Consider the following 11,959-nt stretch of genomic DNA (forward strand, 5'->3'; position numbering starts at 1 on the left):
CTCTTCTATACGATCCATAAGACCATAACGCCCATTTCATATAACGGAATATATTTGATTCATCGTTTTTCTAAGGTGTTCCATACTTCAAGTCTTACAACAATATATTCAACGTAGTTTAGTACACTGAAAGAGTATGAGAGAACCAAATATCTCACAAGTTCATTAGAGTACAATCAATACATAGAAGTAAAGATCTCACCGCCTAAGGCATGACGATGTAGTTCCTACATCCATTTCCCTAACTTATACACCTGGTGTCTCAATGTACTATCCCCTCCTTAGATTTCTTCTGCCTGTGTAGAAGCGTATGAAAGACTAAGACGCTCTCGTAGGTAGTCCCCACTACGAATAGGAGGAAACCTGCAAGCAGAACGAAAAAAAGAAGAAAAAAAATCTACTTATGGACTAATCATAAAAAGAAGAAAAAATCTTCTGCGGTAACATTCTAATTACTCTAGGCAACAACTAAACTTCTCCGCTCTCTATGCAACCTCTCACTTGTCCCTCTCTTTTACCACTCATTATTCCGGCAGCTCCATGGTCACCCTTCTCCCCTCTTTTAAATCAAAATGTGGTAGAGCCCTATCTCGCGAACTATATATGAGGCAGCGCATCTCAAACCAGATTTCAAGAACAATCGAAAATATTCGACTTAAAACCTTTACTACATGCAACTGAAGCATAGGAAAATATGCATTAACAAGTACAGGCCGTACCTTGGGGGGAACTCCTTACTTCGGCAACTTTCCAAGCACTCGACTATGCAGTCATCATTGGGATCTAAGAAGAAAGCGATCTGATATATTGAATTAGATCAATAACTCTTGATTAGAGACACTAAGTTTGAGCAATGATCACTAGACAATAACGTGGTTCCAACTTCATCCGAAATGATTTTATTACAGTCTATCGTGCAATATAATAACGAACAATATCAAATTTGGTCTTAACATGTCAAAAGGGCATATCTATTAGCATTAAAAGCGAAGCTACGAATGTTTAATAACCACTACAATTTTTGTTGCAAGGATCTACAGGTGTGATAAGGAGCCTATAAAACGCACCACCTCAGATATGATGGATACTAGATTCACCTAGAGAAACTTCTCGCTCTGGACACCGTGTTAAGGAGTGTGGACTTTTCGGATAAGTAGTCTCTAACATGGTAGCAACGCAAAGTGACTCAACTTAGATCTGTGGTATCAAGACAGAGCAGATTGGGGATCCTTATTGGTGAGGATATTGGTCCTCTTCAAAGACCATTTTGACCATTGCGAAAAAAAAACATGCTATCAAAGGGGCTTTGGGATCGATATCCAACATAGTGGTGAAGAAACTCTCAGAAACATATAGTGGTGAAGTATCTAAAGGATGGACAGGAAAGAGAAAAAAACAAGTTAAAAACAAGGGTAGGAGGAGTTAGTACAGAATAGCGTTCCTCGGTAGGTACCAAAACCCTGTGCAAAGTCGACCTACATACGAGGGAAAATGTCACATCTTAGAAACGACTTAGGCTTACAAAAATGTTAGCTTGTACTAAAATTAAAATCTTAAAACTTGAGAAAGGCACTGTTCTTCTGAATGACCAATAACCTGAATAAACAATTAGTCCATCTCTCCAACATGTCCCCAATGTTAACAATAAAACCCCTGCAAAATTCATATTTTGAAAGTTCCGTGTTCATTTAATCTTCTCGACAGAATGGTGAAAGCACATGATATAAACAGCATTTTTTTTTCGGAACTCCGAATGAATCTCAGACGGTATAATTGTAATTGGAAACTCACCTATCGACGTGATCGACATCCTCCCAGATCCGTGGATGCTTGTCTTTTTCCCTACATATCTGTTAAACATGGAAGTAAAAGATCGAAAGCAATAAAAATTTGTAACCCCTGTTTGAGGCTAATAGTGTATAATCTAAAAACATGCATGCCTGAAGACCACGGACCCCCTCGGTCACTAGAAGAGTAATCATTCCATAATCTGAATGAGCAGAAGCACCACAAGTTTCTTCTGTTGAAGCAATGGGTTCACCTTCATAACAATGTGAACTAGATATCAGAAAAATAAGTTATTAAAGAGTACGATAATTTGAATTTGTCTTATCTCTAACTTTTTCAAATATCGTCTCAAGAGATCATTTAGCATACATTTTAAACTTTTATATGACAAAATGGAGTCTATGTGGGTGACACACCGAACCATACTAGTAAAAAACGCTCATCTGAATCAAGAAAATTAAGATGAAAATTTGTGCGATCCAACCTGGATAACGCAATAGACGGAGGAAACCCGTTGGTTGTTGCAGTGCCCCCACTTTCTCGAAAAACCTTTCCTCCAAGTCCAAAGCCAAAGCAATTAGATATGTTAACCTTCTCGCAATGGATCTGAGAAAGATAAATCAACAAATTGTTATTATTTGTACCTCAAAGGCTTAAAGTATAAAAGTTTGGAAAACTAGCAAATCTAGAAAGCGTTATGACTTACAAGACCTTCTCGTGAAAGGACTCTATTTTCGATCTCCAAGAAGGCAGAACTTCTAGATTCCCTCACCATTGGTAAAAAAAAAAACATCAAAAAATTCAGAACTTCGAGCACATAATGAGATCCACATAGACAAGAGAATACCACTTAAATATTTTTTCGCGTAAAAATATATGTAAAAACAGATAAATTCGCCCCAGCCACATGTTAGATGTGGCATCTAGTATTTATGCACACATAGCAGAAACATCTAACCATATATACCTAGCATCAAGCACTTCGAAGTTGAACCATGTAAAATAATAATCTCGACCGTATGTAAATGACAGGATAATAGACAACCAGTACCGTCTGAAGGCCATTGATTCTGACTATCCGCTGCACCTCTAGTTGGGCCAATGTAAAAACTCTCCTTTGGATCACCTATTTATTAAGAAAAAGGATTATCATTTTAACCGCTCGAACATTCTAATTGGAATCCAATAAAAGAAATTGAGTACGAGCGCATGCATGAGTGAGAATCAAGCATGAAACACAGTAAATTTCCCAAACACGTTAATAATAATAATAATAATAATATTACATGAGCTGACCTGGCCCGCGCCCAAGACCATTCCAGCCTGGGTTGGTTGGTCCCGACCCATACCATTTTCTCTCGAGCCGGGCCGACCCGATAAGCACCACTACTTTAAAGTTCTCAAGTTCTAGAACCTAAGTTCAAGAAGTTTTATGTCCCATGATTTTAACGAATAACAGACCCTTAAAAATAGAAAAACTAGAAACTAACAGGAAGATAAAGTATACCTCCAGATTTAGGATCCAAGGTTTCAACGTACATGGGTGAATAACCCGTTAGTCCTTTCCGTCCCAGTTTCATTTTCTCTTGTGGTGGAAGTGTAAAGAATTTCTTACTCTCATCAAACACTCCCTTAATCAACTCTTCCTCAATCCCATGGTTTATGATATAAAAGAAACCACAATCAACACAAGCCTGATAGAATTAAAAAAAGAGATACAAACTTTAAATCTTAGTAAAATCTTAATTCGTATTGAAATGAGGATGGATTTTGAAAGTAAGTATATGAGATTTGTTTAACGAACCTGACGGAGTAATTTGGATGTTGATATGCGATCTGAGGACGATAAGTCGATTAAGGGAAGTTTGAGAGCTTCTGCCATTTCTCAAATTTGACTTTTCAGTTGAATTCACGAGGTCGAGGTAGTTAAATGAGTCTGGAGCCAAAAAAGCAATCTCAAGAAAATGCTTTATGGACACTCATTAAGAAATTAATGAAACCCTAAACTTTTGTATATAAAACTTTTGCTCTCGGGCGGAGATTTTCTCTCTCCTACTTTCCTTTGCACCGGCGCCACCTTTGGTGGAGTAATTCCTTTAGTTTAGGCAGTTATCTAACTATTTTTTGGGTTATTTAGTGTATAGACCCCAGTTATTTACCTATATTAGGGATCCACCCCCAAAAAGGTTACCCCCCATTCTCTATTTTTCCGTCAAAAGCCCGTTAAGTTGCGAGCGTGCCAGTCACGTGAGCTTCCTTTGACAAATTTGCCCTCTCCATCAGCTTTATTGTTGGGGGTACTTCCCTAAATAGTTGTTTTACAGTGGGGGTCCTTCACCATTTTAATACTACTTCCTATCTTTTCATAAGAAAGCTGTGATTTTAGTGAAAACAAAGTTCAACTCTCTTCCAACTGAGTAACTAGGTCGAGGTTTAACTTGGGTTTGGGAGCTCAGCTATAATGGAGTTTAGAAAAGAAGGTTTCAGATAAATGCTAGCTAAAATTGGAGATAATTGTTAGGTTTGAGTCATTATGCTCAATTTTAATGTTTTCTTTGTAAATTTGTGTTCTTCAATTTAGTACTTGATCTTGAATTTGAAGCAATTAAGCAAAAGTTCTTTGCTTTTGAAAAAAATTCAAAAGTTTTTCAATCTTTTTCTCAAGATCAGATTGTTATTCATGTAATGTAGTTGGTATTTCAATCTCTTGATCTTGATCTTGATCTTGATCTTGAACAGATTGAAATACCAACTACATTACACGAATAACAGTCTGATCTTGAGAAAAAGAGAAAAAGATTGAAAAACTTCTGAATTTTAGTTGGCATTTATCTGAAACCTTCTTTTCTAGAACTCCATTATAGCTGAACTCCAAAACCCAGGTTAAACCTCGACCTAGTTACTCACTTGGAAGAGAGTTGAACTTTGTTTTCACTAAAATCACAACTTTCTTATGAAAAATAGGAGGTAGTATTAAAATGGTGAATGACCCCCACTGTAAAACAACTATTTAGGGAAAGAGCCCCAACAGTAAAGCTGATGGAGAGGGCAAATTTGTCAAAGGAAGCTCACGTGACTAGCACGCTCGCAACTTAACGGGCTTTTGACGGAAAAATAGAGAATGGGGGGTAACCCCTAAAGCATTATCGTTTTGGGGGTGGATCCCTAATATATGTAAATAATTGGGGTTTATACACTAAATAACCCCTATTTTTTTTAGGCAGTTTCCTACTTTTCCGATCAGATCTTGGCAGTTCTCCACCAATATATACCCTCTTTTGCTCGATTTGGACTTTTACAAGTCTTAAATCTTCTCATTCTCGCTCTTTAGGGGCTTTCATAGTCGAGATTTAGTCTCTTTGATTCGTATTCTGTTCTTTGTTTAGTGTTTTGAAATGGATAATTCGGACAACCAGTTTATTAATCAGTTTGAAGCATTAACCACCGAAGAATATATTCCTCCGACAGTGGACGGAGGAGATGTTAGTTCCGGCGACTCAGATATTATTAAACAAGGAGTTATCTGGTTCCAAAGTCCTAAGAAAATTGATATAGGACAGGCAATGTATCGCCTTTCCCGTATTATACATGGACCAAATAAATTCATAATATCGGAAGTCAAGGACAATTTATTTCTCATTAAATTTCAGACGGCTTCGGAATTAGATATAGCAATTGACAGTTCTCCTTGGATAATACAAGAGGAACTCGTGGTTTTACAACAATGTGAACCGGAGGTTTCACCAACAGAGCACTCTTTTGATTATGTTTGGTTTTGGATTCAACTACACGGAATTCCTCCAAGTCATCTCAATTGTACTATTGTAAATCGACTGGCGGGCTCGATTGGTTCCTACATTCCAACAACACCGGAAGATGCAACTAAATGGAGCCTCTTTGGACGTGTTCGGGTTAATTTATGCATTAAACAAGCCCTTAAGCCTAGAGTTAATCTTAAATTATCTCAATCGAAACTTATATCTATAGAAATTAGAGTTGAAAAACTCCCACGTTTTTGTATTTACTGTGGTTTTGTGGGGCACAATATTAAATTTTGCCCTACTATTTTGGCTTTTGGTGATCTCCTGAAACAAAACCTTCCGGATTCGGTTCGTTCTAGAATCCTTAAGGAAATGACACCCAAATATCCTGAAACCTTTAAAGTTCCGTTCTCCACTAGAAATCCTCTCCATGAACTTGGTTCTTTTGGTCAGGAGTTAATTCCAAAATTTAATGAATTAAATATTGAAGTTGATAGTGAGAATAGAGTGGAATCGGTGTGTGCTAAACACCCGAATATCCGGGCTAATTATGGTAACTTAATTTCTAGTCTTTTTCAGGCCAAAAGGAGCAAAGTCCAAACAGCCAATGGAGTTACTTCTGTGATTTCTAATGTTCTGTATAAAGATTCATCGACAACGACTCAATCGGGTCTAGTTGATATTCCTACTACGAGTGGATTCTCAGATGAAGAAATGCCTTTGGCAGAAGTTCGAATTAGGAAGCAATTTAGAAAGTCGACAAAACACACCATTTCAGAACCAGTTGAAGAAAGGGCCACGGCAGCCACAATGCCGCAGGAGCCATGAGTGTACTGGCGTGGAATTGTCGGGGACTTGGGAACACCCCGACAAAAGATACATTGTCTCAGTTCCTTGGTGCTATTCGACCTTCTTTAGTATTCCTCTCAGAAACTAGTATTATTAACTATAATCCTTTGTATTTATTTTCTAAATATAATCTTGTTAATTATTATTATGTCCCCTCGGTCGGCCGAAGTGGTGGTTTACTCTTACACTGGTCCCCGAAGTGGGATGTTTCTGTCATCTCCCACTCTAATAATTTAATCCATCTAACTATTACTACTCCTAATAACATGATTCCTTGGGACATGTTATGTATTTATGGACCTCCTAGGGTCCAAGATAGATCCCCTTTCTGGAGATTGGTTTTAAAGACTATTAATAATATCACTAATCCGTACTGTTGCATAGGGGATCTCAATGCAATTTCCTCTCGCTCTGAAAAATCTGGAGGCTCTGTTAATATTCCGTTTATGTCTCAACTTCAGCATTTTATTAGAGATGCCAATCTCATCGATTTGGGATACAACGGACCAGCGTTTACCTGGACAAACAGTGAAACAATACATCACTTAACAAGAGAGAGATTGGATCGAGTATTGTGTGATGCTAACTGGCTTCTGGAATTCCCTGAATCAGGGTTGTTTCATCTGCCTAGATATAACAGCGATCACGCACCTATTTTGCTTAAGCTGAAGGTTCAAGGTCAGATTCTTCAAACTATTTCGAGATATGAACTCTTTTGGACAAAACACGAAGAATACGAGTCTACTTTCAAAACGGAATGGGATAGAAGTGAAGGGGACCTTCCAAATAAAATGCAATTTGTTAAAAACTCAATTCAACGTTGGAGCAAAAGGGCTTTTGGTATGATAAAAAATAGACTAAAAATTCTTAGAAAAAGGTTGACTGATATTCAAGCCTTTTCTCCAACTCAAGATTCGCTTAATTGTGACAGTACTATTCAAGAGCAAATTGTCTTTTTGGAAGAGGTCCAAAGATCAAAAGCAGAACAAAGAGCGAGATCTAATTGGGTCAAAAATGGTGATAGAAACACTACAACCTTCCATATGGCAGCCTCCATGAGAAAACAGAAAATCAAATTCTAAGTTTACTTTCAGCAAATGGTCAAAATTTGACAAATGAACAGGATATAACACATGAACTTACAGAGTTTTTTCAGAATTTATTCAAGGCTGAACCAGTGGGTCAACCTCCAATTGAGATTTTAAATGCATATAAGGTTATTTCGGCTACGGATCTGGACCACATCTCAAGGGTGCCTTCTGGTGAAGAAATTAAAGCAGTAGTGATGGAAATGGGATCGATCAAAAGCCCGGGTCCGGATGGATTACCAACTTTTATCTTTCAGAAACACTGGGACATTATTGGGACCGAACTTACCTCTTACATCCAATCAGCATTCCAATCAGGTTCAATCGATCCTTCTCTCAACCTCACTACTTTGGTCTTAATTCCTAAGTGTAGACACCCGAGTTTGGCCTCTGATTATAGACCGATTTCCCTTTGCAACTCAATTTATAAATTCATCACTAAAATAATTGCAAATAGAATTCGGCCTTGCCTTGAGGACTCTATCATGTGGACGCAAAATGCTTTTGTCCCAAATAGACAAATCATGGACAACATTATTGTGACCCAAGAACTTTTGCATTCGATGAACAATTCAAAAGCTAAGAATGGTACTTTTGCCCTAAAGATGGATATGGCTAAGGCATATGATAGGGTCAATTGGGACTTTCTCAAATCAGTCCTTACTAGCACGGGTATCACTGGCTGTATACTGAGCTTAATCATGTCTTGTGTCACCACTTCTAGATTTAGGATCAAGTTGAATGGAAATTTAGTGGGGGATTTTCAGGCCACTAGAGGCCTGAGGCAGGGTTGCCCTCTGTCCCCCTACCTTTTTATCCTAACCTCTCAATCGCTCTCCCTCCTTATTTCTCATTATGAAAATCAAAACCATTTTACAGGTTACAAGATTAATCAGTCCAACCCAAGCATTACACATTTGCTTTTTGCTGATGACTTGATAATCTTTGGGAAAGCTACTAATCAAAATCTAGATACAATTATACAGATGATGAATATATATGCAGAATTTTCAGGGCAAAAAGTGAACTTCAACAAATCCTCTCTGTACTTCAGTAGGGGAGTATCTGAATTGACAAAATCCTCATTTGTTTCTCATCTGAATGCTCCAATCATGACAGACCAAGCAAAGTATCTGGGAGCTCTTATTCTCAAGCCGGGCAATCGCATTAAAAGTCATCAATGGTTAGTGGAGAAATTCAACAAACACTTATCAGGTTGGAAACAAAAAATCATATCCCAAACAGGTAGAACAGTTCTAATCAAATCTGTCTTAGCTTCTTTTTGCACCTATCCTTTTAGCTATCAGATGATCCCACATAATACTATAAAGCAGCTTGAACTTGCTGAAAAAAGCTTCTAGTGGGATCACTCTCTTAATAATAGAAAGATGCACTTTATCAAGTGGGAGATTATCTGTTCTCCCAAGAACCAAGGAGGTTTGGGCATTAGAAATCTTAAACTTGTTAATGAGGCCTTAGTTGCTAAAATGACTTGGCGTCTGCTAACCAATTCAAATGCTGTTTGGGTGAAACTCTTAAAAACTAAGTACTTTAGAAATGATGACTTTTGGTCATCTGAGACTCCTAGTTCTACTTCTCCTTTTTGGCAGTCTATCATGAAAACAAAATACACAATGAGAAATAATATTTTATGGATCATTGGTAGTGGTACTAATGTCAAGATTAGAACCGACCCCTGGCTGCCAAATACTCCCAATAAAGTGCCAACATTTAGGGAAGAACCCCCTAATAACATATTTTGGGTCTCTGATTTGATTTTACAGGGTGAAACTAACTGGAATTTAGAGCTCATAAACAGGTATTTTGATCAATTAAGTGTACAGGCCATCATGGAGATTTCAATCCCACATAACAACAGAAATGATAGATTGGTTTGGTGTCCAACAGAAAATGGAAGATTCAACACTAAATCATACTACACAGAACATAGATCTTTCCCCATTTTAAGTGATGATGCTCATAACTTTCCTTGGAAAGCATTTTGGAATATCAAAGGTATGCTACCAAAGATTCAGCAATTCATATGGAAATTGGTCCATAATGGAGTGGCTACATTACACAACATAGGCAAAAGAAACCAAAATGTACCTCAGATCTGTGTATTATGTGACATGTATGAATTAGAGACGATGGATCACCTGTTTGGTTCATGCCCAAAATTCAAGGATCTACTTCAACTCACGGAGAATGTATACCTACAACAGATGAACCAGGGTTTAGTGTCAAATCTAAAAACTCTTTTTCAACACAGAGAGAACGAAAAGGACTGGTTTGAATTTACTTATCTGATATGGGAATGGTGGAAGACTCGTAATGAAACCCTTTTCCAACAAAAATCTCCGGATCTGATTAGGTGTTGGTGGAACACGAAAGAATCTCTCAGGTACGCAACCCCTGTACTCAACTCTCCCTCTTTGATTCTTACAAATGAAACAGATTATTGGATCCCGCCTCAAAATGGACAAATAAAAATCAACTGTGATGGTTCTTACTCCGAAATAAGAGCTTCAGCAGCAGCGGTTGCTCGAGATTTCAATGGAGTAATAATGGGGTCGAAAAGCATCAGATTTAGACCACGTTCTCCTCTACATAGCGAACTTCTAGGGTTTCAGTTGGGGTGCGACCTAGCTGATGATATGAGTTTGAGGGAATATATATTGGAGGGTGACAGTAGGGTTTTGGTCGAGTTACTCACATCCGTTGATGCAGAGGTACCCTGGAGATTAATGGACGAGATCGAATGTCTTCGTGGAAGACTGGCCAGTCGACACGTAACCATCCTTTACACTCCCCGGAATTGCAATCAGGTGGCCCATGATTTGGCTATTAACACTTTCACCCCCTAAAGTGGCGTGATTATTTGTTTTTAGTCCTTCTCAGTTAACTCTCATAAGTTTAGTCTTTCTTGTATTGATGTAAACTTGTGTTTCTTTTATATGAGATTTTATTTTCCCTCAAAAAAAAAAAAAAAAAGAAAATGCTTTATGGCCCGAACATTGAGACCGACCTAATCCCGAAAGCTCATGTGTTGGGTTTCTATTGGCCCGAATGTTTTTTCTCTCCCATGCAAGTATTACTAATGAGAGTCGGCCACATCAATTTTCAGACATGCGAAACAGAATTTGAAAGCCCCTCGTTAAAAACGAGCCAAACAGCATTGTTATTCCCGCCAAACAACATTTTTCAAGTATCCGAATAGGTAGCAACTAGAGGCATCTGGCAGAGTTGTTATTTGCGTCGGGTGTCTGCTACGAAAGGCACTGGAGGCTGGAGCTCCTCCCTCACTTGCCTTAATTTTTTTCCTGTTTCTTCTTCGTCTCCTGATTTTACGTCTCTGCTTCTTTGTATCATCATCCTCACGCCATCACGGAAACAATCTTATTTCCAAACTCACCACCATCGATCCACAACGAAGAGTTAGAGAGAGAAAGAACTTTGTTTAAGAGAGAGAACGAGAATAAAATTATCATGGAAAGAACCTTAATTCCGAACCTACAAAACCACCATTAAAAATATCTTCGGACCAGTCTCGGATTCAAACCAGTTCGAGACCAGCCCAAAACAAGGGCTTGGGCTGGCCAGTCTGGAGCCTTGCTTTGGGTTTCGGACAGGTCCTCTCATGTTCTTTATAATCGAGTGTCAATAAGTGTTTGGAGTCGAAAGAAAATTGACCTTAGCCAATCTCCTCCTCTGGGTGCAAACAACCTTTTGACGGGTGCTTCTTGCGCTCCCATCCAAATGAAATTCTTTAAATTTCCTTGCAATTTAATTCCTGGGGAGGGCAACGTCTAGTACATGTGAAACAGGGTGCGAAAATCTATTTCCTAACATAGGAAGAGTGTGGAAGTGGTTTTTTTGTGGGAAAAAAAGGTTGGACAAAATAACTCAAAAATTTTACCATAAAAATTTCACACGTATCAAACAGACCTTAAAGATGGAGTATTTCACAGTAGATTCTCAGGGAAATTGAAAAAATGGAATACAGTTTGTATCAAACGATGGAAATATCTATTTCTATGAAAACTCTTTATTTCCATGGGAACAAGTTATACCAAGCACACCCTTACAGATAATTTTCTTGCTTTTGCTTTTGATATCAAAACCTAGATATACTGGTACGAAAATTTATTCTTGACGAAAGTTTTATAAGTCCTCTGAAAACAAAAGCATTGGCACTTATTAAGTTTGAACTAAGTTGCGGATGTGCATGTGATTATCACTACTTCCCTCAAAAATGTCTACTTTCAAAAAATAATTTTTGGAAATGAAAACAAAATGAATATAAAGATATTTTCATAAAAACCATAATTTTAGTTTAAAGCTGCCAATAAAGGAACAAACAAATTTTTTTGAGACAGCTAACCCATTTGCAACAAAAAATAACTTAGAATCTATTAATAAAGGAAAAATAATTACTCAGAACCCAATTTAAAAAAAAAACTTCAAAATGAT

At 37.8% G+C, this 11,959-nt stretch overlaps 2 protein-coding genes across 7 annotated transcripts; one reads left to right on the forward strand and one right to left on the reverse strand.

Moving 5' to 3' along the window:
* Nucleotides 1–34: 34 nt before the first annotated feature.
* On the reverse strand, nucleotides 35–3,873 carry LOC147569712 (azadirone synthase LFS-like). 6 transcript variants are annotated; one of them, XM_086656226.1, is made up of 11 exons: nucleotides 3,593–3,873; nucleotides 3,296–3,482; nucleotides 2,840–2,914; nucleotides 2,495–2,546; nucleotides 2,273–2,394; nucleotides 1,941–2,041; nucleotides 1,792–1,850; nucleotides 1,597–1,653; nucleotides 1,430–1,475; nucleotides 720–783; nucleotides 35–363 (listed from the first exon to the last, which is right to left on the reverse strand). In XM_086656226.1, exons 1-10 carry the CDS (start codon nucleotides 3,668–3,670, stop codon nucleotides 763–765), a joined length of 798 nt encoding a protein of 265 aa, XP_086512352.1. In that variant the 5' UTR covers nucleotides 3,671–3,873; the 3' UTR covers nucleotides 35–363; nucleotides 720–762. The 6 variants fall into 6 exon arrangements, with proteins under 6 accessions (XP_086512352.1, XP_086512348.1, XP_086512349.1 ...); XM_086656222.1 differs by having other exon boundaries at nucleotides 720–799; XM_086656223.1 differs by having other exon boundaries at nucleotides 720–799; nucleotides 1,956–2,041; nucleotides 3,593–3,872.
* Nucleotides 3,874–6,373: 2,500 nt separating this feature from the next.
* LOC147569713 (uncharacterized) lies at nucleotides 6,374–7,480 on the forward strand. Its single transcript, XM_086663318.1, has one exon. The coding sequence runs from the start codon at nucleotides 6,374–6,376 to the stop codon at nucleotides 7,478–7,480; it is 1,107 nt and encodes a 368-aa protein (XP_086519444.1).
* The last annotated feature ends 4,479 nt before the right edge of the window (nucleotides 7,481–11,959 follow it).

The sequence above is a fragment of the Eschscholzia californica genome, unplaced genomic scaffold, assembly GCF_041429995.1.
Source record: "Eschscholzia californica isolate CP2 unplaced genomic scaffold, dmEscCali1.0.p SCAF_1, whole genome shotgun sequence".
NCBI classification, from domain to species: domain Eukaryota; kingdom Viridiplantae; phylum Streptophyta; class Magnoliopsida; order Ranunculales; family Papaveraceae; genus Eschscholzia; species Eschscholzia californica.